The sequence below is a fragment of the Quercus lobata genome, chromosome 11, assembly GCF_001633185.2.
Source record: "Quercus lobata isolate SW786 chromosome 11, ValleyOak3.0 Primary Assembly, whole genome shotgun sequence".
NCBI lineage: Eukaryota > Viridiplantae > Streptophyta > Magnoliopsida > Fagales > Fagaceae > Quercus > Quercus lobata.
The window spans coordinates 226,642-249,079 of NC_044914.1; the positions used below are offsets into that span (position 1 = coordinate 226,642).

At 37.9% G+C, this 22,438-nt stretch overlaps 2 protein-coding genes across 4 annotated transcripts; one reads left to right on the forward strand and one right to left on the reverse strand.

The window, feature by feature from the left end:
- Nucleotides 1-5,078: 5,078 nt before the first annotated feature.
- On the reverse strand, nt 5,079-9,750 carry LOC115968976 (RHOMBOID-like protein 10, chloroplastic). 2 transcript variants are annotated; one of them, XM_031088527.1, is made up of 9 exons: nt 9,407-9,750; nt 8,290-8,546; nt 8,012-8,066; nt 7,832-7,912; nt 7,651-7,747; nt 7,505-7,572; nt 6,476-6,586; nt 6,047-6,088; nt 5,079-5,472 (listed from the first exon to the last, which is right to left on the reverse strand). In XM_031088527.1, exons 1-9 carry the CDS (start codon nt 9,590-9,592, stop codon nt 5,326-5,328), a joined length of 1,044 nt encoding a protein of 347 aa, XP_030944387.1. In that variant the 5' UTR covers nt 9,593-9,750; the 3' UTR covers nt 5,079-5,325. The 2 variants fall into 2 exon arrangements, with proteins under 2 accessions (XP_030944387.1, XP_030944388.1); XM_031088528.1 differs by having other exon boundaries at nt 6,476-6,574; nt 9,407-9,749.
- A 520-nt stretch (nt 9,751-10,270) lies between these two features.
- Nucleotides 10,271-19,160, forward strand: LOC115966218 (G-type lectin S-receptor-like serine/threonine-protein kinase At2g19130). 2 transcript variants are annotated; one of them, XR_004086364.1, is made up of 5 exons: nt 10,271-11,701; nt 11,864-11,973; nt 18,017-18,210; nt 18,414-18,626; nt 18,788-19,160. XR_004086364.1 is itself a non-coding variant. In XM_031085464.1 (4 exons), the coding sequence occupies exons 1-2, from the start codon at nt 10,975-10,977 to the stop codon at nt 11,953-11,955; spliced, it is 819 nt and encodes a 272-aa protein (XP_030941324.1). In that variant the 5' UTR covers nt 10,271-10,974; the 3' UTR covers nt 11,956-11,973; nt 18,017-18,210; nt 18,414-18,645. The 2 variants fall into 2 exon arrangements, 1 of the variants encoding a protein (XP_030941324.1); XM_031085464.1 differs by lacking the exon at nt 18,788-19,160 and having other exon boundaries at nt 18,414-18,645.
- The last annotated feature ends 3,278 nt before the right edge of the window (nt 19,161-22,438 follow it).

The following is a 22,438-nucleotide window of genomic DNA, read 5'->3' on the forward strand; positions in this document are numbered from 1 at the left end:
AAACCCCTCAAGTGAGTTTTTTCACCAAGATAACGAAAGATCACCATGACATCGAATTTTGTGCACATATTCTTCTTGGAATTGAATATGTACACACGTCCTCAGACACTTTTAGAACACCCTAAAAATGAACAATGGCAGAAAACAAATATGGTTAAGATAGAGGCAAGAGCCACCCAAAATACATAAGAGATTGAGATAGAGGCGAGAGCCACCCAGAACACCAGATATTATTGAGGTTAATGCAAGAGCCACCAAGAAAAATTTGAGGCAAGAGACGTAGAATGACACCTCAGATACATTCCCTTTTTAGCTCGTAAGAGCACCCTTGATTGATTTATGTGATGTTTGTAGATGGTGGAGTGATCTCCCCGTCTTGTGGCCATTGGCCAACTTATTTATTTTTAAGTGACTCTAGAATAGTGAGTCACTTACCTTTTGCTTGACAATTGGCAAATCAAGCTCTTGGATAGTGAGCTTGTCGCTACTCGTTTTCTAAGCAGCACCCGTGGGACTTCAAACATACGAATCCCATGTGACTCTTTAGAATTGAACCCACCCCAATGTATGCTTGTTGTTTTTTGTGTGCGTGTGGTTGAGCCTAACTGTACGTTGAAACAAAATGGTTTATCTCTTTTTATTTTGATTTCTTCAACAGAGCTCACGAATCCAAAGAGAGGCAATTGTGGACACCTCATTTTGTACCTCCGAGCCCTCGTTCCTCAATGATGATATCACTCAGAGGTTTAGGGGTGGTTTAGGGCCTAATCTTATAAGTCTTTAGCTTGGAAGATGTTTTGGTAATGGAAAACATACAAGAATCCTAAGTATGTGTACACATGTTGGTTAGCATGTGTACTCATACTTAGAGTATGTGTGCACATGTAGGGTTCAGATGACTTATATGGAATGCTTTTTATGTAAAATTCATGCAAAGCTAGTCCCACATCAGCTGGAGACCACCTTGCATCCCTCTTTGATCACTATCAAAGGTCCCAAAAGCTATTTTTCCACAACACGCCTAATTCACTAAAAAATAGTGAATCAAAGTATGAGTTTTTATTCTAAAACATCTCAAGTTAAAGTTTAATTAGTAGGGACATATTATGGTCTTGACCTTCGAGTTTTAATTTTAGAACTTTTGGTTTTGTCTTGATTAGATTGATAGAGTGGAACGGTCAAATTAAAGCTCAAAGAGTTCTTATATTTGAGGTAAGGGCAAGGGAGTCAATCTCGTATCGGAGACTGTACCGGTTTGACTAGTGGAACGATTTTTGATAGCCATTTCGGAAGCCCAAGTGGAAGGGAGAGGCCCAGCTACACAGACAGAAAAGAGTTGGCAAACAGATAGAAAACCTATTAGGCCCAAGCGGCAGGAATAATGGATCACAGGACCATAAGATGAACTAATGGGCCTTGAGGAGGTAAATGGGCTTAAAGGAGCCCGGAAAGAGAAAAAGTAAATCATGGGCAGTATATGATGTGGAAAAGTGAGAATGGGCTACGGTAGGCCCAAAGTAATGAAAGCAAAGAAAGTAAGGGGTTGATGGCAAGCCCATGAACCCCAAGGATGAGGGATAATGTAATTAGGAGGGGGAAGCCCAAAGAATTCAGTAAAAGTCCATGGGAATGCAAAGTTAAGAAAAGGGCCGAGGAAGCCCAAGGAAAGCAAATGGGCCTGAGACGCCCAAGGGAAAACAAATGGGACACAGGAGCCCACCAGAGATATAATAAAAGAACCAATAGCCGTACTGGGCCACTAGGAGAAGAATAAACGGCAGGCCCAAAGAGGCCTAGCCAAATTAAGGCAAAACAACTTCGCAGTAGAAATGATAGAGTAGTATGGTAGGAGACAATAGCAGGAAAAATGGTGGGCTGAAGGAAAGCAAAGCCCACCGTCAAGCAAGGCCCAGCCCCTGAATAGGGCAAGCCATAAAGGAAAGGGAAACCATAAAATAGTCAAAAAAACGGTAGACTGTGTAGGCCAACCACGGCAAATGCATGAACAGTAGACAGATTTTGGACATACATGGAAGAAAGGCACGCGTAAGGCCCAGACCTCACCAGCCTGTACCCAGCCAATATAGGACACGGTAAGGTCATGGGTTAGAAGTAAGAGGGCATGGTTTGGCGATGGGGAGAGGGGAAAAACCTATTTTGAGGTTCCTACTAGGGCTCTTTTGGGGGAAGTGTGCTGCTGGGATGACATACAATCCAAAGGAGCAAAACTGAGTTGGAACCACTAAGTGCATGCCATGAGGGATAAGGGTGTCATGGAAGACAAACAAACAAAATAGTTTTCTTTTGTCTGGCGATGGGGAGTGGCACACAGACGGACCAGTGGTGGTCGGCAGGTACACCCAGACCAGACAAAGGTGGTTAAGGGCTAAAATAGTAAAATCTGGTCACGGCAGGCACTATAAAGAGGCCCTTGCCATGTACAGGAGGGGAGAGATGACAAGCACCACGGTATTAGAAATTTGAAAACCAGGAAATAGAAAACAAGTATTAAGAAAAAGAAGTAGAAAAAAAAAAAAGATAAGAAATGGGAATATTAGAAGAGAAGGAAAGAAAAAGATAGAGAGTTAGAACGGAAAGCATGCACCAATAGGTTGATTCCCTCTCTCCCTCTCAAAATCCTGCTCTCCGCTGAAAACAAAAAGTCTTCTTGTGTACCAACCATTTAGGTTCGCTTCCTTCAAAGTGATTAATTTCCATGGCAGGATCTCTTTGAGAGATTATTCTCTTTGAGAAGAGGCGTTCTTCCCTCTCTGGTTTTGGTTCTACGGATCAAATTTAGTCTAATTTATTTCCTCTTTCAATCAACTCATATACTACTCACTTGTTTCCCTTACTTTTCTTATAAAATAATTGTTGTTAAACTATGATTATCTTTTCTTAAGTAGGGATTATCTGTTTACCTTAATAAAGATGTCAAAGTACTTTATTTTATCTTGTTATTATCATATCTACCTGCCGCAACCCATTTGAAACAGTTCTACTCGCCGTAAGTGTGCTCCCGGCAGACGAGACATAGTTTGCACACAAGCCGGATCAAATTGAGTTGCCGTTGGACCGGTCTCAACTCCCTTACTCAGAATACTTGGGCTCAGCACCGCAGGAGGCAACCTAGCCCACTTTAACCAAAAAAAAGGCCCACTACAACGATATATTTCGGTACCAGTCAATACCAATGTACCGTTTCAAGTTTACCGTTATTTTTATATTTATAAATGTGTATATATATATATTATAATAAATATAAAATTTTACCATAAAACATTACCTTAATTTAGAACAAATTATTCATGATTTTAGACTTTAGCATCAATTAAAAGAAAAGGGAAAAAAAAAAACACAATATAAAAAATAGAAAGCTTAATTGTTCATTGCATACTAAGAAAACAAATAATACTAATAAGTTACCATTCTGTCTTTACAAAAATTCAAAAATTACAAAACTATAAAATAAAAAAATAAAATAAAAAAAAAGCTTTTTTTTTCTATACCGACCGGTATGCCCGGTACTGGCCAGTATTACCCAAAATCGGCCGGTACAGCCGGTATTTAAACTGGTACGAAACGTTGGCGTTTCGATATTGGTATATGTACTGGTACGGTACATACCGACCGGTAAGGCTAGTACCGGTACGGTATCGACCACCTTGGGTAAGGGTCTAACCTTGTCTCTCTCATTTTGTTTGTATTTCATTGTTTATTGCTTTGATATCTCTATCTTGTAGTTTGATTTTATAGCTTTCATAATTAGAAGCATGCTAACTTGAATTTAATTGTTGTTTTGTTGTTGCTTTTAAAACTTGTTTCTAGGCAGGTATGCGTACGCATGCTTCATGCATTTGTACATATACTCAAGGTATGTGTGCGCATACTTCATGTATGCATGCACATACTTGTGCCCATAAACCTCAAATTTAGGGTTTTGATTTTCTAATGTTTTGCTTTGTTTAAATCACATGTTTAGAGTTTGTTCAACTTAGATTTCATATGTTTAGGTCTAGGGTCAGTAGAATAATATGTTTCACATGACTTGATTGTTAGATTGATAATTAGGGTTTATGTCTTAGATGAATTATATGAACATGCATAAGAAGATGAACATGCATTAATGCATAAGTGTTGTGATGATTATGCAATGAGGTAAGTAAAGTAAGTCATGCATGGTTAAGTGAACACACATTTGAGTGGGATGAAAAACATGATGTGTTTGATGAATATAATGAATGTGCTTGGTTGACACCAATTATGCTATAGATGAGTGCTACCTTTGGATAAATGAGATCTTACTGTCTTGTTTGAGTTTGCTCCTTAATATGTTTTCTGCCCTTGGTTATACAAAGCATGGAGTGCTAGATGAATGGTGGATATACCATGTTTAGATGAATGCTAGGTGGGATAAGGATGCTAAAGCAGTTCTGGTTCTGGAGGATTGCACAACACCCGCAATCCCTTGTAACTAACGTGGAACCGATATGTGCGTTGCGTTGAGAGCAACGTTATGAATGGATGAAACAACGAGCTGTGGCTGTCATGCAATGCAACTCACTTGATTTCCAAGATTTTAAAAAAAGACCGCCCATTATCCGAGGTTTCTTTTCTTGGCACAAAGTGACACTTTAGGGAAGCACTTTATGGAACGTGGAAAGCTGGATTTAAGATAAGCTCTGATTCTGGTTCAATCAGAACATACAGCAACTTCCCTAAAATTCGTAAAAGCTAATACAGGAGCCTCAGAAGCATTGATGGAAGATTTCAAAACCTTGAAGCAGACGTTCCACCACATTATCCTGAAGGAGGCACAGGTCATGGCAAAACAGGCAATACAAATGCATATTCGCAAGATATGGAACCAACCAACCTTCTTTTCTTAGTAGCACTAAAAAAAAAAACATATGGTTTGGCTTCAGCAGGCGGTTAGGCAATGGGCGTATGCAGTTCTTAAACCTCTTCTATAATTTGTATTAGTGGGGATTAGCAGTAGGCTTCGAATATTGAATTTTGTTAAATCGAAAAACTATCTCTAAACAACATCTATACCGCCTTTTGTTAAATCAAAAAACTATCTCTAAACAACATCTCTACCGCCTTATATAGATACTGTGCAGCTGTGCTACATATATCAGACAATCTTGAAAGAATACTAGCTAATATAAGAACATATCCAGCAGCTAGGAGGGAACAACTTATAAATCTCATTTTTGACAAAGAATAAGCAATCAGAAATGCACCTTTTCCCAGCATGATAATTTTTATACGAATTTCACTACAAGCAATAAGAGTTTGCTTTGCCTAAAAATCAATACAGAATCACTTTTGTTCCCTTTTCTTCTTGATGAGGTAGAATATCGGCGCTCTGTCAGCAAAAATTCTTCGACCATCACTTGACATGGACTCATACTTCCATGAAGGACCAAGAAGCCATGATGCAGCAGCTCCACCAAGAAAGCCTCCTAACTGTAGTTGTAAAAGTTGTAAGTAAAATAGTAATAATAATTTTTAAAGACAAAAGGGGATGTTTTGATTGATTTTCATGAATGCTTCCAGATAAACTTAGCTGTCTTGTCCTCTTAGAATCTGTCTGTCTGAAACTGGTATTCAAGGATTTATTGCAAAGATTTTCAATTGAAGTTACAATCTACATACAGGATATAAGTATATCCTAGAAGTCTCGGGCAGTTTTTTTCATTAACTTCAAAACCAACAATGACCAAAATTAATGCAAAACTTAATTTTGGAGATGAGTTACTTAAAACCACCATATGAGAGTGCACACAATCAAATTAATAAAAGAAGCCACAATGATATCAAGGAAATGTTTCCTTAAGATTGATGGCATAGGATGCCTAATCTGCCATTGCATAATGTGTGCTGTTAACCGAAGGCATTATAGCATTCCCTCTCTCTCTCTCTTTGAATGTACATTGAAGTACGTATCAACAAATGTGCTAGAGCATTCACAAAACATTACATTTTTTATATACTCATCAAATAGTTCGAAAGAAATGCTGATATTATACTTATGACTTACATGTCCCCAGTTATCAATGCCTTTGGAAAATAGCCCAATAACCTGCAGCACATATACAGATATACTTAATGCCATTAATTCAACCAACACACACAAAAGAGAAAAACAAAAAGCGTCCTATTCCCAATATGCCACTTGTTGAATGATATGAAACTGTGTTCTTCATATATGCTCTCATAACAATCATAATACATTTTTGCACTACATGTAACTTTGGGTGGAGTAATGATTTAGATGAATCACGCTAAGACAGCAACCTAGACTCATGCAGAGAAAATGGACGACCTAATGGACTTGATTCAAAATGCTTGGAAGAAATAGAAATGTTTCAACAGTGAACTGTCAATGTTTGATCCCCCTCTATTTTTTTATTTACTGAATAAAAATTGCTTAACATTTTAAGATTGATAATGGAAGTGTGGATCATACCATATTCAGAACAATAACCTGTGCTATGTGTTGCAGATCTTCTTTGCCACGTCCAACCAGTTGTCTATGCCTTGTGGCAAATACAGCAACTGCTCCAATCTGAATCAAACACTGGAAGTTTGACTAAAGATAGAAGAAAAGGAGGAAGAAGAAAAGAAAAACATGTTGAACATAGCTTGTTATTTTTACAGTCTTAAAAAAATACTCCAAACTTATTTAGGGCAGAAAATTCTGCATCGTCTTTTTTTCCCTTTCAACTGTTAAAGGAAAGAGGACGTGGGGAGGTAAAAAGAGTAATGCTATCCACAAAAATTCCTAGGTGATAAGTTGTTATTGGTTCTCATATGGCCCAATACTAACATCACTTTTTTACACACCAAAAACAACTTGCCACCTAGAATTTGTTGTGAAAATGTCATAGAAGTAGCGTTACTAGGGGTAAAAACAAAAAATATAAGAACTCATATAGCATCTGAAGATAAAATTCTTGAATTCATGAAGTAAGAAAATTTCTTGTTAGTATTTTACAAAGCCAATCGGCCAATCAACATTCTGACAATCAGGTCCTAATGGAGAGGTTAAAACTACAGACATAGTTGACATTGTAAAATTCAATAGTAGAGTACTTTTTTTTTAATTTTTTTTTTAAAAAATGAATAATTTGAGCAGAAGCAGAGGGAAGGATGAGTCCCATAATAAGCGTAAGTCCTAAACCCAGCCCAAAAGGAGTACTCTCAAGAGTGGAGTACTTGGCCTTCTGAAAATGGAATAATAAAACAAGAAAAAACTGCATTTGCAGCCATATATGGCTCTGTTTTTGGTTGAATATGGCTCTTTTTTTTTATTTTGATAAGTGCAGCCATATATGGTTCTACATTCCCTATAATGAAAATTTTAGGAGCACTCACTGAAACTCACTTCACTGGAATATTTTTCTCTGAGGTTTTATTATTATTATTATTATTATTATTATTAAATGGGGCATTGGTGCAAGTAGAAAGGCTAATAATACAGATTTCAAGAGCTTACTAATCCAAAGATCGCTCCTGACGCACCAACTGCAGGCGCTTTGCAGAACCAATAACTCATCACAGAACCTGATTTTCTTGAATTTAATCAGAATACAATTAGATAAACAATTTTGATCAGCTAGTGCAGGGGTTATGAGCTGTTACTTGAAATTGCTGAGGCAAAGTAAACTGCAAGGAATCTCCTAGGACCGCTGATGTTCTCCGCGCTAGGACCAAGTGAATTCAGAGAATAACAGTTAACCTAAAAATGACAATTTTCTCAGACCTAGATACTGCTAATAAGACATAAAGTGAGAAATATCAAGCAGTACAATTTAAAGCAGACCATTAGGTGCCCAATGTTAGCATGCAAAAATGAAGAAGTGACCAGCCTCCAGAATTGTCCTTTGTCAATAAGACTATTTATCTGTATATAACTTGAATTAATCAACAAGGTAAGGAAGCTAAAAATTGAAAATTTAATATTAAAGATGGAACATGTCTAGATTTCTATTTGTGCTATTACCTTAGCTCCCCATAATATTAGCTGCCCCTGTGTTGCAGTTTGTGCAATGAAAATTCTGCACACACGATTTAATAAGCAATAAACATTTACTTCAATGTATGCAAAATTTCAAAAACAAAGAAAGTGAATATATGTATCTAAAACAAAAAGGATAAAAAATTGGAAGTGAAAAAGCTGTTGCATTTAATTATTATTTATAGAACAGAGTATTGAATTGTATCCATGAATCATTGCACTAATCTTATTCTTGTTTGACAAGATGATACATTGATACTCACAAGACATTAACAGCAAGCAGAATGTTGGTCCATCTTCTTCCATTGAATGAATTTCTACTTGATATCTTCGAGTGAGATGCCCTATCATTTCCAAAGTCCTTTCTAGTTTCTCCCCCATTAAAGAAGGATGAACAAGTTGAGTATGTGGCTGTCAAAGTATCTTTTGATAACTGAAGAAAATTAAATTCCTTGAATTGGAGGTCTTTTTCACACCACACATCCTTCAATCTAGGCACATGACCAAGACGAGAGACTTTCTGTTCAATAAAAAATCAAATGCCAAAGAATTTTGAAACTGAAGAATTTATAGAATTGTGTGGGAATGCATCAATATCACAATTGAAACAACTAAAGCCCCTTCATGTCACCCATTTCAATTGTAATCTTCAACAAAATCAAGGTGAAGGCAGCAACTTCAAAATTAAGTGCAACATCATCTCTACAATGATAGCATGTTGCATATTCATTAGTTTCGAATACTGCCGACCTGATAATAAAACCTCTTCTGAAATCAAGGCATATTATGGGATTTTCTATATAGTCATAAGGAGTCACACATACTGAACCTTACAACCCTAAAAGGATTGGTCTATTGGTCGCTAAGGCCTATTGAGATGAATGAGGTCTTGGGTACAAAACTCTTAGACAGCATCTGTGGGACGGGGATCAACACACACCCGTGGAAATAGTCAGGTGTTCAAAGAGTTCTGAACACCCACAATGGGAAAAAGAAAAAGAAAAAAGAAATACACAGCCCAACAAATAGGAAAATAGATAGAGCTGCTTGTTTAGAAATCAGGTTGAAAATGATATTACTAAAAGTCTAGAAGCAATTAGTATGTAGAACAAGTACACAAGGTCCATGGAGAGACATCCATACGTATCACATAAACACCCTCAATTCCATTATAAATTCAGAGACACACAGAAAAGCAACTAGCAGGGTCCCTATTGTTTTCCTTTAAAATACCAAATTTAGTTTATGACTGACTTGCCCACGAAATGAAAAGGCTAGAAAACGGAAGAGTTCAACCCAAATAAACCGATTGAATTGCAGTTTTTAATGATTTCTAAGTAACCAAATGGCGATATATTGAGAGTAAGAGAGAGTTAAAACCTTGAAGAAGCAAGAGGAGGACGAATGAAAAAGAAACCCGAGGCGGAGGTGGTGACTGACACGGTGTTGGAGAAGGTGGCCGACGTGGAAACAACCTGCGGTGGTTATCAGATTAAGGCTTGTGGGTGCGGGGCCCACCTCCGATACGCTGAACCACAATGGTTGTGGGAAAGCTGAACCCACCATTTCACCTCTCTCTCTTTGCCTTACTTGTTACAAAAGGATACTAATATCATCTTGCCATCTAGACTTAATTGTGAAATTGTTGTGATTGTAGCTTTATTCTAGATAAAATGTTTGGAGACACTATTAGTTACAACTTGCTTCGATGTTAATTAGTGATTGAAGTGCTTAAGTGGTGCATCTATGTATGATTGAAAAATTCAATTACCCGTTGACATCAATTGTGGTAAAATGTGTGTTGCTAGAAAAACTCAATTCTTTATTAGATGACAAGATAATTTAGAGGTTTTTTTTTTTTTTTGAGAAAGTTGCAACCTATAGCACCAATTTATGATGATAGCTCTTTATCATTAGACCAAAATCTCATTTAGTTTTTTTTGTGTAGATAAGGATTAAACTACATATCTCTTATTCAACCATAAAATTTTTTTCTAGTTGAGCTAATTAAAAGTACAAATAATTTAGAGTAGAGTTACCAAAAAAAAACCATAATTTTTAAAACCCAAAGTATGAGAACCTCTCAATTCGGGATATTTTTTCTTTCTTTTTGCGGGGATGGGAACCCGGAGAGAGAAAAATTCTTGTGCCACACCAAAAGGCACAAGAATTGCTCGGAGAGAAAATTCTTACTGAAAAAAAAAAGTCAATGTTGCAAAGTCTGACAGTATGAAAAATCAATACTGGCAACTAGAACTGCCCTTCTAATTTGACGTATGGAAAATCATGAGCGATTAGTAGCAACTAGAACTACTCTTCTAACAATTTGACAAACAAGCTCTGCTGGCCTTGTGTGGATTACTTATGGCTAGCTTGGATGATATTCCAACATGTAAGTTTTCTCATCATGTTTTCCTGCTGATGCTATTAGTATCATGCCCCTTCTTTCACTCGTCTCATGCTGCCAGAGATACTATATCGCAAAGACAATCTATTACAATTACGGAAACTGTAGTATCAGCTGATGCAGAATTTGAAGTTGGATTCCTTCGTCCTGGAAGAAATTCCACAAATCAATACGTGGGAATATGGTTCAAAAAGGTATCACTGCAAACTATCACATGGGTAGCAAACCGAGATTACCCAATCACTAGTTCTTCTGCAGTTCTCACTATTAGTAATGATGGGAACCTCGTGATTATGGATGGTAGGTTGTCATACATGGTATCCAATTTGCCATCATATGCCAATGCAAGTGCTACGCTATTGGACTCCGGAAACCTTGTTTTAAGGGATGAAAACTCAAAAATCTCGTGGCAGGGCTTTGATTTTCCTTCGCATACCCTTTTACCTGGAATGAAGCTTTTGTATGAGAGAAAAAGACCAGGAAAGACTTGGTCGTTGTAGCTTGGAGAAATGCTGAAGACCCTAGTCCTGGAGTTTTTTCAATGGAGCTCGATCCTAAGGGAATAAGTCAGCTTTTAATCATGCAGGAGCCTGACACGTTGTATTGGACAAGCGGGCCTTGGGATGGGCACTCGTTCAGCTTTGTTCCTGAAATGGGATCTAATTATATATTAAATTTTAGCTATACTTACAATCAGGAAGAGACTTATTTTACATATAATCGGCAGTGTAATTCCACTAGTAGGCTTGTAATGGATCTATCGGGGCAGATACAGCAACTGTATTGGCTGGAATCCACCCAGCAGTGGAATTTATTATGGTCAGAACCAAGAACCCAATGTGAAGTTTATGCTTTTTGTGGGGCTTTTGGGTGCTGCAACCAGCAAACGTTGCCATTTTGTTCATGCATTCAGGGATTTGAACCCCGATCTTCTGGACATTGGGAACTGAGTGATTACACTGCAGGATGTGCAAGGAAAACCCCTTTGCAATGTGAGAACAATAACCAGACTACGGGTGAGCCAGATGAGTTTGTTATGTTGTCTAATGTACAACTACCAGTGAATCCAATAAGTTTTGAAAGTAGGATCATTGAAGAGTGCAAATCAGCTTGCTTGAGTAACTGTTCCCGTACTGGTTGTGCTTTCAATGATTATAATTGTTCAATATGGATTGGAGATCTTATTAATCTGCAACATCTTACTGATGATGACCATAGTGCAAGAGATTTTTATGTCAAAGTTGCTACTCCTATGCAAAGCCCTAAAAGTATGCAAATTTGAGTCTCTAGCAATCATTATTACATATTTATGATCTTGTTTCAATATTATTTTATTTCAATCTTTCCTAACTGAATTTTTATCATTTAGTAGTTACTTTTGAAAAATACTAGTGCCAATATCTGTATCTTTTTATTCTCACATGCTTCAGGGAATAAGCGAAAGCTGTGGATTATTGTAGTACTGGCCATTTCTCTGACAGCCATTTCTTCAGCAGCCTTCATATGGTGGATGTGGGTGTGAGAAAACTCAAAAGAAAAGGTATGAATTTTCATTAGCAACATAAAACTGATTAGTGGCAGGGCATCTATGTTAGTGACACCAAAATGAAGAGGCAGAGGGGGGTGATTAAGATATTTTGAACTAGTAATTGTTTACTAAAAATAGTTGTGTAAGTCCATTGTACGCATAATTGCCACTATCGCTTTTGTTTTAGTTAAAGAGATCCTTCTTGTAAATTCACATAAAATTATCCTTTCTTTATTTATTATTATTATTAAAAAAATTTTAAAAAATTGCTGAACTCTTGTCAGGTGCCAAATTTACAGTCCAATTCCACATTTTCTAAAATTATTTTGCTGAATTTCAATAGGGTCTAAATTGCTAGTTTTTTTTTTTTTTGAGCAAAAGACGATAGAGATTTATTAATATAATTGGGGGTACATGTATATACTAGATAAACCACATCTAGTATTTGTGGGGAACATCAACATCAGAAAACAAAACCGGTGATGTCCCAAGAAGAAAAAAACCTGTTTGCATACATAAATGGATATCAGTTTTTCCTAAACCCATTGCGCTGCATTAAGGCGTTGGTATTCCTCCAGTAAACCCATTGCACTGTCAAACATAGCTTTTGGATGTGCCTGGACATGCTCAAAATAGAACCTATTCCTAGCATTCCAGATTCTCCACGTCGTTATTGCCCACCTCTCCAAGTCACGTTGATCAAGCTTCCGCTGCAGCATTCTGAACAAAAGAAAGAAGTCCTCTGTTTCGTTGCTGCATTTTTAAAGTGTGCCTCTGAACAGAGACTAGACGTTCCTCGCAAACGGGCATTCCCACAACACATGACAAATTGTCTCGCAATGGTGATAGCAAAGCTCGCATTTTTCGTGGAGGCTCTCCCTTGTGGGTAAACATCCTGAGCAGGCCCTCCATAGGAAATTTCGAACTTTTGGTGGCACATTTAACTTCCATATCTTCCTCCAAGTGGACTCGTGGGCTTGTCCTAATGAGTGCTCAGCTTGGTTAGGATGTAGTAATCGGAGAGCAACCTGGTAAGCCGAACAAACCGTGAATTTTTGTGCTCTGTTTTCTTTCCAAATCAGCTTGTCCTGGGAATTTAGGTTATTGAGGGGCAGTGCTAGGATGGTGTTGCAGGTTCTGCTATCAAAGGTAGCTGATAATTTTCCCCTGTCCCACTGCCGTGAGTCATTATCTATCAACTCAGCCACTTTCATTCCTTGTGGGGGTGTACTCAAGAAACCAGGTGAGTGAGGTAGCCAAGAGCTAGATGCCACGGAGATACTCCTACCATTTCCAATTGTCCAACGTGACCCAGCATGAATGATGTCCCTAGCAGCCAATAAAGATCGCCACACAAATGATGGATTATGGCCCAACTCAGCTTCCAAGAAAGAGGTATTTGGAAAGTACCGTGCCTTGTAAACCCTATAGAACAATGATCCATTGTTGTGGATTAAGCGCCATGCTTGCTTGGCGAGCATTGCAAGGTTAAAAGCATGGAGGTCTCTAAATCCCATTCCTCCCTTCTTCTTTGATGTGCATAACTTACCCCAATTTATCCAATAGATTTTCCTCTCCTCCCTGTTTTGACCCCACCAATATCTAGCCACCAAGGAGTTGATACCATCGCATATTGATTTAGGAAGCTTGAATAAACTCATTGAATATGTAGGGATATCTTGTGCCACTGTTTTGATGAGAATTTCACGTCCCGCCTTTGAAATAAATTTCTCCTTCCACCCTAGGACTCTCTTTGTGATTTTCTCTTGGAGCTCTTTGAAGGTCCCCACCTTTGATTTCCCATTAGGCATTGGGAGGCCCAAATACTTCTCACATTCTGACATTATTCTAGCCCCCAACATTTGCTGGATGTCATTTCTCACCTCTCGCCTTGTATTCTTGCTAAAGAATAATGTTGTTTTTTGCCTATTTATTGCTTGACCGGATGCCGCTTCATATTTGCCCAAAAGATCTAGCAGTCTTTGACATTCTTCAACCGTGGCTTGGCAAAATAACATAGTATCATCGGCAAATAAAAGGTGAGATATACATACCCCCTGTTGGCTAGATAGGACACCCTTGAGTGCTTGGCTCTCTTCAGCTTTCCTCAATAAAGCCGACAACCCTTCGGCGCATAACAGATACAAATATGGTGATAGCGGGTCCCCTTGTTTTATTCCCCTTGTGGGGGTAATAAAACCCTTTGGTTCCCCATTGATAAGGACTGAATAGGATGCTGTAGTGATTGTCTCCATAGCCATATTTACCCATCTGTGATCTAGGCCAAGCTTTAACATTATACTTCTCAAAAAACCCCATTCCACCCGGTCATAAGCCTTGCTAATATCCAGCTTTACTGCCATTTGTCCCACCTTGCCTCTCCGTTTATTCCTCATCCAGTGCAATAATTCATAAGCCACAGTGGTGTTGTCAGTGATCAACCAATTTGGAACAAAAGCACTTTGGGCCTCCGAGATAACATATGGCAGCACATGCTTTAATCTGTTTGCCATCACCTTAGATAAAATTCTAGATACAACATTAGTCAAGCTAATGGGCCTATAGTCGGCCATCAACAAAGGGTCATTCTTTTTTGGAATAAGAACTATATAAGTGAAATTCATTTTACGCAACATATGCCCTGAATTTAATACTGAAAGAATAGCTTCAGTTACATCACTCCCCACAATATTCCAAAATTTTTGAAAGAAAAAAGGGGACATACCATCAGGGCCAGGGGATTTTAATGGGTGCATTTGGAAAAGGGTTTGTCTGACTTCTTTAGCTGTGTACCGCTGTAATATGGAAGTGTTCATCTCCGATGTAAACCTCTTGTCCACCACATCCAGTACACTCTCCATATTCATGGGGTTTTCTGAAGTGAAGAGATTCTGGAAATAGCTTTCAGCAACCTGTGTAATCTGATCCTCAGATGTTTTCCAGCTACCATCTACATCCTGGATACCTGATATGTGATTTTTACGGCGCCGCTGGCTAGCTCGTTGGTGGAAAAATTTAGTATTTTTATCTCCTGCAGGTAACCAAATGGACCTAGACCTTTGTTGCCAAAAAAGTTCATCCTGGTGTAGAATGGTGTTAATTTTCGATTTCAATGTTCTAATTCTTTGCATATGTTCGGCCTTGTTCTCCCTTGATAGCTCTTCAAGTGCTGCTTTTTTCTCTTCTAGTCTTGTTTTAGAATTCCCCAAAGTAATTCTGCTCCAATCCACCAAAGCATGCCGGCATTGCTTGATTTTTTCAAAAAGTGTAAACATTGGGCTCCCATTTTGGATAGGCAGCCCCCAAGCCTCACGGATCACCCCCTCACAATCTAGATGAGCAACCCACTTCTCTTCAAATTGCCTTGGTAGCCTTCTATTCCTCCTAAGATTGGGTGATTCAGCCGTTGTTATCAAAATAGGCACATGATCTGAATAAGACACCTGAAGGTGGCTAACCTTTACATGGGGAAAAAGGGCTTTCCACTCAATGTTTGCACACGCCCTATCTAACCTCTCTTGCACCAAATTCTCGCCCATCCTTCCATTATCCCAGGTGAAGATATTACCTCGGTAACCCAAATCTGCTAATCCACAAAACAAGAGCGCCTCCCTAAAGTCTAGCATTGGCCTTAGAGGCCTAGGGAGTTGGCCTTGTTTTTCCTCCATGCTCAAAATTTCGTTGAAATCCCCACAACATAACCACGGATGTGAACTCCTAGCATGAAGGTGCCTGAGCAACTACCACGACTCCTGTTTTCTTTGTTCTTCAGGCCACCCATAGAATCCGGTAAATCTCCAAAACGAATTTTCACCCTTAATCAACGCATCAATATGATGTGGTGAGTAAGTTTGTACATGCAGCTCAACATCTTCCTTCCATAACAAAGCCAATCCACCTCTTCTATGAATACTTGGGACAGCCAACATACCTCGGTAGGGTAAATCGGCTTGTACCTTTCTCATCTCTTCCACAGATTGTTTTGTCTCCATCAGAAACAAAACACTAGGAGCTTTTTCCCTCACTAGATTTGAGAGAACGTCAACTGCCGTTTGGTTCCCAAGCCCACGGCAGTTCCAGCTTAGGAGATTCATTGGACTCGGTGGGGCTGCTCCTCAGCCTCCGCCGTTGGAAAATGGTATCATGGTTGTCTCCCACAAGTCTACCCTGCTTACTATTCTTGCAACTTCCTTCCACCAAACTCTCATCCTTGGCTGATACAGTGTCCTTGTGCGTTCTCTTTGATCCCACGGCACTTGGAACCACAGAAGAAACAGAGGTGGAGGAGGTAGGGTTACGGGCTATTCTTTTCCACGTTTGCCCTACCTTTTTTTGATGTAACTCACGTGCTGCCTCACATGGTTGTTTATTGTTTGTGCACTGCTTCAAAATGTCAGAATCGTAACCCACAGGGACACTAATCAGACTGTTCGTTATACATGGCTATACCGTCTTCACCGGATCAATTTCTGGAGTAATTGCTGTCATGCTAACGTCTCCCTCATTATTAGAGAGATCGGTTTCCTTTTGGGGTGAGGTAAATCCCGATATTAATGTGTCCATTAATTCTGGTGTGCCCACATGTTTATCCTTTTCCCTAATTACCACCCCCAATGGTTTAGACAGATTTGTAACGTCTCCTTGACTACACTCGATGCCAGCTAGATCACTGCCGGCGCCAAACGAAGGTGGCTGTGTGGTGCCAGACGGAGACCTGGTGCCGTGAATGCCGTCATAACCAGAGTCCTTGTGCGACGGTTGCTCATCCCTTTTATCTGAGTTTTTTGCAGGCCACTTGAAACCAGCCTTCAGCCACTCTCCGTAGGGGTATCCACGCTGGTTTTGGTCCCTTGGGCAGGAGCATTCTTTTGCTTCATGGCCTATTTTCCCGCACTGATAGCAGAACCCAACCAAGCGCTCATACTTGAACCCGACACGAACCTTATCTCCTTCGGGGTTTACTACTACTCCACTCCGTCGTAGTGGTTTATCAAGAGGAATTTCGACCCTCACCCTAACAAAACGGGCTTGTTCAGATGAAAGAGCCTTTGTGTCTATCTCCACCACTTTCCCCAGTTCGCCACCGATGTCCCTACAAGCTTCCTCAGAAAATAAATCAAATGGTAATCCCCACACTTGGACCCATAGTGGGATAGAGATGAATGTAACTGTATTGGCCGTCATGCCTCTCTCCCATCTCCGTAGGACTAGAGGATGATTTTCAAAACTCCACAGGTTGTTGTGGATAACCCACTTCAGCTGGCTTTCTAGTGCAAACTTAAATTGGAACAGACCACCTCCCACGTCCACAATCTTCAGGTCATGTCCCATCTTCCACACCGACCTAATTAAGGATTTAGCAGCACCTTGGTTGTAAGGGCGTGTTGTGAGAAAACGTCCAAGTAGACTAAGCGAACATTCTTGAAGTATTTTGTCTCTGTGTGTTCCTCTAACCTTAATCACCTCCCCTTCTTCCTCAGTCAGAGCGATATTCTGTATCCGTTCAATAAAATCCGTATCCATGCTACCAGAGAAGAGAGTTTGATTGTCCAGTTCAATGAAAACTGATTACTTAGATAGTTAAGAAAAAAGAAAAGGAAAACTTCTCACCTATAGTGAGAAGGAATAAGCCTCACCAGTCGTGGGAGAGAAAGCTCACCAGTCGTGAGAAAAAACTTGGTTGATCTTTTGATTATTTATTTGAGTCAAAATTTCAATTTTAACCAAACATTTAATCTTGATCTGCTCCAAAAAAAAAAAAAAAAAAACCAGTCCTCTTTCCTGAAACAGCATCCTTGATTTTCTCATAGATAAAACTCTTCAAGGATTTCAAAAAACCAATCAAATGCTTTTGAAATTATATGCATAAAATTCCTCTGGTACCATGTGACAGAACTTAGTTATCTGCTGAGCCATGGCATTTTTTCTGAATCTTTTAGGATTAGATTATAGGAACCGTCTTCTTGATCAAGTAGGAGATAACTTTTTGTCATTTGATTTCAGAAATGGGACCACCCAACATGGACTAATCAGAACTATCTTTTTGATCAAGCAGGAGAGGACTTGATATCGTTTGATTTCAACAAGAGGTCTACACAACAAGGATTAGTCAACAAGAAAGGGGCTAAGAAAGGTAGAAATAAGGAAAAGGAGCTTCCTCTCTTTAGCTTTTCTAGTGTATCTGCTGCTACTAATAACTTCGCAGCCTTGAATAAACTTGGAGAGGGTGGTTTTGAACCTGTTTACAAAGTAAGTTTCAATAACTAAGCACATTAATCTTGGAAGAGAAATTCTAAAGTAATATATGATATTCTACAATCTAACTTTTAACAGAAATATTGAAGTCTCAATATTTGCATGAAAGTTCTGCTAGGAGACAACTTATAAAAATTAGTTGATGTGGATTCTTTTCAAGGATTAATTAGAAACTAAGTTAAAAGAATTATTTTCAGGGATCCTTGCTTAAGGGACAGTTAGTAGCAGTAAAAAGACTCTCAAGAAAATCTAGACAAGGATGGGAGAAGCTAAAAAATGAGGTTGTGCTTATATAGCCAAACTCCAACACAAGAATCTTGTGAAACTTCTTGGATGCTGCATTGAAGGAGATGAAAAGATTTTGATCTATGAGTATTTGCCCAATAAAAGCTTAGATAATTTCCTTTTTGGTATGTAGTTCCACACTATCTCGATCACTTACAAAGTACTCTACCTATATTATGCTTGTTCATAGCTCAAAATCTGGTTGTAACTAAAGGTTTCACACACTTAATTCCCGCCAATTCTTTCCTACCTTCTATCTTATTATCTGTATGTGGTATTGAGACAGATCCAAGTGCACATGGGGTGATAGACTGGACAACTTGCATTCACATCATTGAAGGGATTGTTCAAGGGCTTCTTTACCTACATCAGTATTCCAAGTTACGAATTATTCACAGAGATTTGAAGGCTAGCAACATCTTGTTGGATAAAAACATGAATCCAAAAATATCAGATTTTGGAATGGCAATAATTTTTGGTGGGAATGGGTCACAAGTAACCAACCGAATAGTAGGGACTTAGGAAGTATAATCCATAAGTACTTATGCTCTATAGCAAATATCAGTAATATACAAATTATCAACCATGAAGCTACTGAATAGTTTGTTTTACAATGAAATATAGTGGTTATATGTCCCCAGAATATGCTTTGGAAGGCCTCTTCTTGATTAAATGTGATGTCTTTAGTTTTGGAGTATTGTTGTTAGAGATATTGAGTGGCAAGAAGAATATTGGTTTCTATCATAGCGACTCTCTCAATCTTATTGGATATGTGAGTAATGGACCATCTTACTTTAATGTTAACAAGAAATTAGAAACTGTGTGTGTGTGTGTGTGGATTTGAGCGCGTGTGTGTATTCTATTACACCATGTGATTGACTTTTCAAAGGATTAATCTTCTTTGTCAATTATGTTGATTTCAAATTATATATTCAGTGTTAAATTGAATTTTATTCAACCTACAAGTTACAAAGCCACCAAGAAGGTAGAAAGTGTTACACTAGATCTTTTTAAAATGGTCCTTTTAAGTATCTTTGCAATTCTACTAATTTCATTTGTGACTTGTACCTCAATAAAATATGAGGAACTTAATAGGAATTTGTGATTGATTTTTATCGTAAATTTTCTTCAGGCATGGGATTTGTGGAAAAGCAATAGGGCCTTAGAGTTGATGGATCCAATCCTCCAAGATACTCCTCCTACCAATGTCCTATTGGGATAAATAAACATAGCACTCCTCTGTGTCCAAGAAAGTGCAACATATAGGCCTATTATGTCCGATGTGGTCTCAATGTTCAACAAGGAAATTGCACTTCTACCTTCACCAAAACAACCAACGTTTTCATTTGTCAGAGGTATGGAGAATTTGGGTTCATCTAATAAAAGGCTAGAAATTTTTTCTATAAATGACATGACAGTCTTGATTTTGGAAGCTCGGTAACAATTTAGATTTCGGTGATCATTACTCAATCGTTCATCTTGTTGTCAAAGTATGTTTTAAATGGACAACAATATTATTGATCTTAGAAACCAAAATGTACCATTAGTGATTTCCATTTTGATGGCTGTCAAGTCTTACATAAAAAGCTTCTTCCTCCTTTTTCTAGTTCTGCTTTCAGTATTCCACTATTCCTCCTTTTCTAGCATCATGGAACACCCAAAAGAGGCCCAAGGCCTAAGGCCCAGGCAGATGCCATTTTTATGGAGTGGGAAAAAAAATTAGCATGAAAAAGAAAAATATTAGATATTGTACTTTAATTAATTTCGAGCATAAAAAATATTTTTTAAGGAGAATAAATTTAATGAATTAGTTAATTGAAAAGCCTAAGATATAACACCCAAAAACAGTAATTAAGGGTCTGTTTGGTTGAGAAGAAAAGAGGAGAGAAGAGAAAATACGAGAGAAAAGTATTTTTTATTTTTTGGGGGGGAGGGGGGGGGGAGGGGGGTTGTGTTTGGGAGAGTGAAAATGGTGGGGCTTAGGAGTTTTCTCCTAGCCCACCATTTGGGGTGAAATGATTTTCTTCTTAATTTTGAGAGAAAATGGGAAGGAGGAAGTGAGTTTGATGGGAAATTATTACTCTGCCCTCCAGCTATTCAATGTTTTTTTTTTCATCTTATATTACCTTCAATTTTTATTTATTTTACTTTTATTCTTTTTCCCTTATATACTATTAAATTTTTATCTTAGTACTATAAGCATAGGAGTAAATTTATACAATCTTGCATTTTCTATCCTCTCATTTTTCTTCTCAACTAAATAAAAAAGTTTTCTATCTCTTTATTTTTCCACTATCCCAACCAAACACCATGAGTGAAAAATAAAATCTCTTCTATCTCTTAACTCTCAATTTTTTCATTCCTTCTCTATTTTCTATCCCTCACTTTTCCACCCCAATCACTGGACCCCAAATTTTTACAAAAGAATTATTATTATTATTATTATTTTTTAAGGTTTAGGAACAACAATACTAGGGAAGCTATTAGGTCTGGTTCACACCTTGGAAGAGAAGAACAAAAAGAAGCTATAACATCCATCCACCTTGACTACCTGAATGATTTCACTACAGAAAATATATCCTAACTTAATTGAAACAAGTTATCATCCATAAGTAGGGCTTGGAAGCAAGAAAGAAGACAAAATAACCTTTATTTGGTTTGACTGTAATCACTATTACTAACAACTTTTCTACACAGTAAGTATAATTAGGGTGGGAGGCTTTAGTCCTGTTTAGAAATATCAATCTCTTGCTAAGCACTTAAAGAGAAGAGAAAACTTGGTAACTTATATATTTTTTGAATCTTACATATTTAAGATTCGTGAAAAAAAATAAATCTGAATCAGTAAATGGATCCCCTCTATTAGACAAAAAACCGATAACATTTATGTTAATTTCCGGGGGCAAACCAACTTTAAAATGTATAGTTACTATGCCTAAAAGGCTAAACTTGGTAACCAATTTTCTCGGTTCGACAACTTTGGGCTCGATAAAGTATGTAGAGGCTACCTGAAATTTGCAGTCTTGGGTCAGTCAGGCTGAGATAGGCTTTGGGCTTGTGGGATTTGTACTACCGCAATAATTTTGAGCCTACAAATTTTTTCCCCTCCAAGATCAAAGATTAACCGCGCGCATAGAACCTGATAAGAAAATCCACATTTTATTTTATATCCTTTTGATGTGTGGGATTGTAACTCTGTGCCCATGGAAAGATTAGAGCTAACAAATGAATATAATTAATACTAGATAATGTGATTTTGGTTTGGTATATGCTATCATAATTTTTATTTTTATTTTTTTAGTTTTTAAATCATATTCCTACTGGATTAGGAGTCTGCATTAGTGTGATATCCGATTCAACATACAATCCTATACGCCATTGGTTTTTTATTTTATTTTAATAAAGATCAATTATCAACAAGCTGACACTATAAATTAATTATTCAATTGTTGATGAGGTTTATTGTTAAGAAGGGTGCACAATGCAATGAAATAAGGCGGTAGTAGCTTTATTTTTTCTCTTGAGAAACAAAAGAGGTAGTAGTGTAACTTACAAATTTGAGTTCGGACTGCAAAAGTTAGGAAAATATATATATATATATATATATATATATTTATATAAAGTTATTGATGAATATTGTCCGGCATTACTCTAATATCATCACCATTCACAATACATAAGACTTGAATTTACAACCCATTTAAGTCCTCCAATAACAAGTCTTCGTTTCTAAAATTGTTAGGAAAGAGCTAACAGACTGTAAATTTAAGTCCTTGTTCACGCAATTCTATTACTTTGCAGTTGCTACGTGCTAATATTTTTGTTCTCTGCTGGAAGCAGCAGTTAACTAATTTTGTAATTCGGACTGAAAGGGTTCTTTCATTCAACCAAAAACAGAGAAGGGGATTGTTAATGGAGATACCTGCTCTTCCCACTC

Bases quoted from the DNA above. Each gene is read 5' to 3' on its own strand.
- LOC115968976 (XM_031088527.1), bottom strand. From the start codon at position 9,592: ATGGTGGGTTCAGCTTTCCCACAACCATTGTGGTTCAGCGTATCGGAG. The intron at 8,067-8,289 runs GTGAGTATCAAT...TCGTGTGTGCAG, and splicing joins CTGCTTGCTGTTAATGTCTT to AATTTTCATTGCACAAACTG. The intron at 6,587-7,504 runs GTAAGCTCTTGA...TCAAACTTCCAG, and splicing joins CAGGAGCGATCTTTGGATTA to TGTTTGATTCAGATTGGAGC.
- LOC115966218 (XM_031085464.1), top strand. From the start codon at position 10,975: ATGGAGCTCGATCCTAAGGGAATAAGTCAGCTTTTAATCATGCAGGAG. The intron at 11,702-11,863 runs GTATGCAAATTT...CACATGCTTCAG, and splicing joins TCCTATGCAAAGCCCTAAAA to GGAATAAGCGAAAGCTGTGG.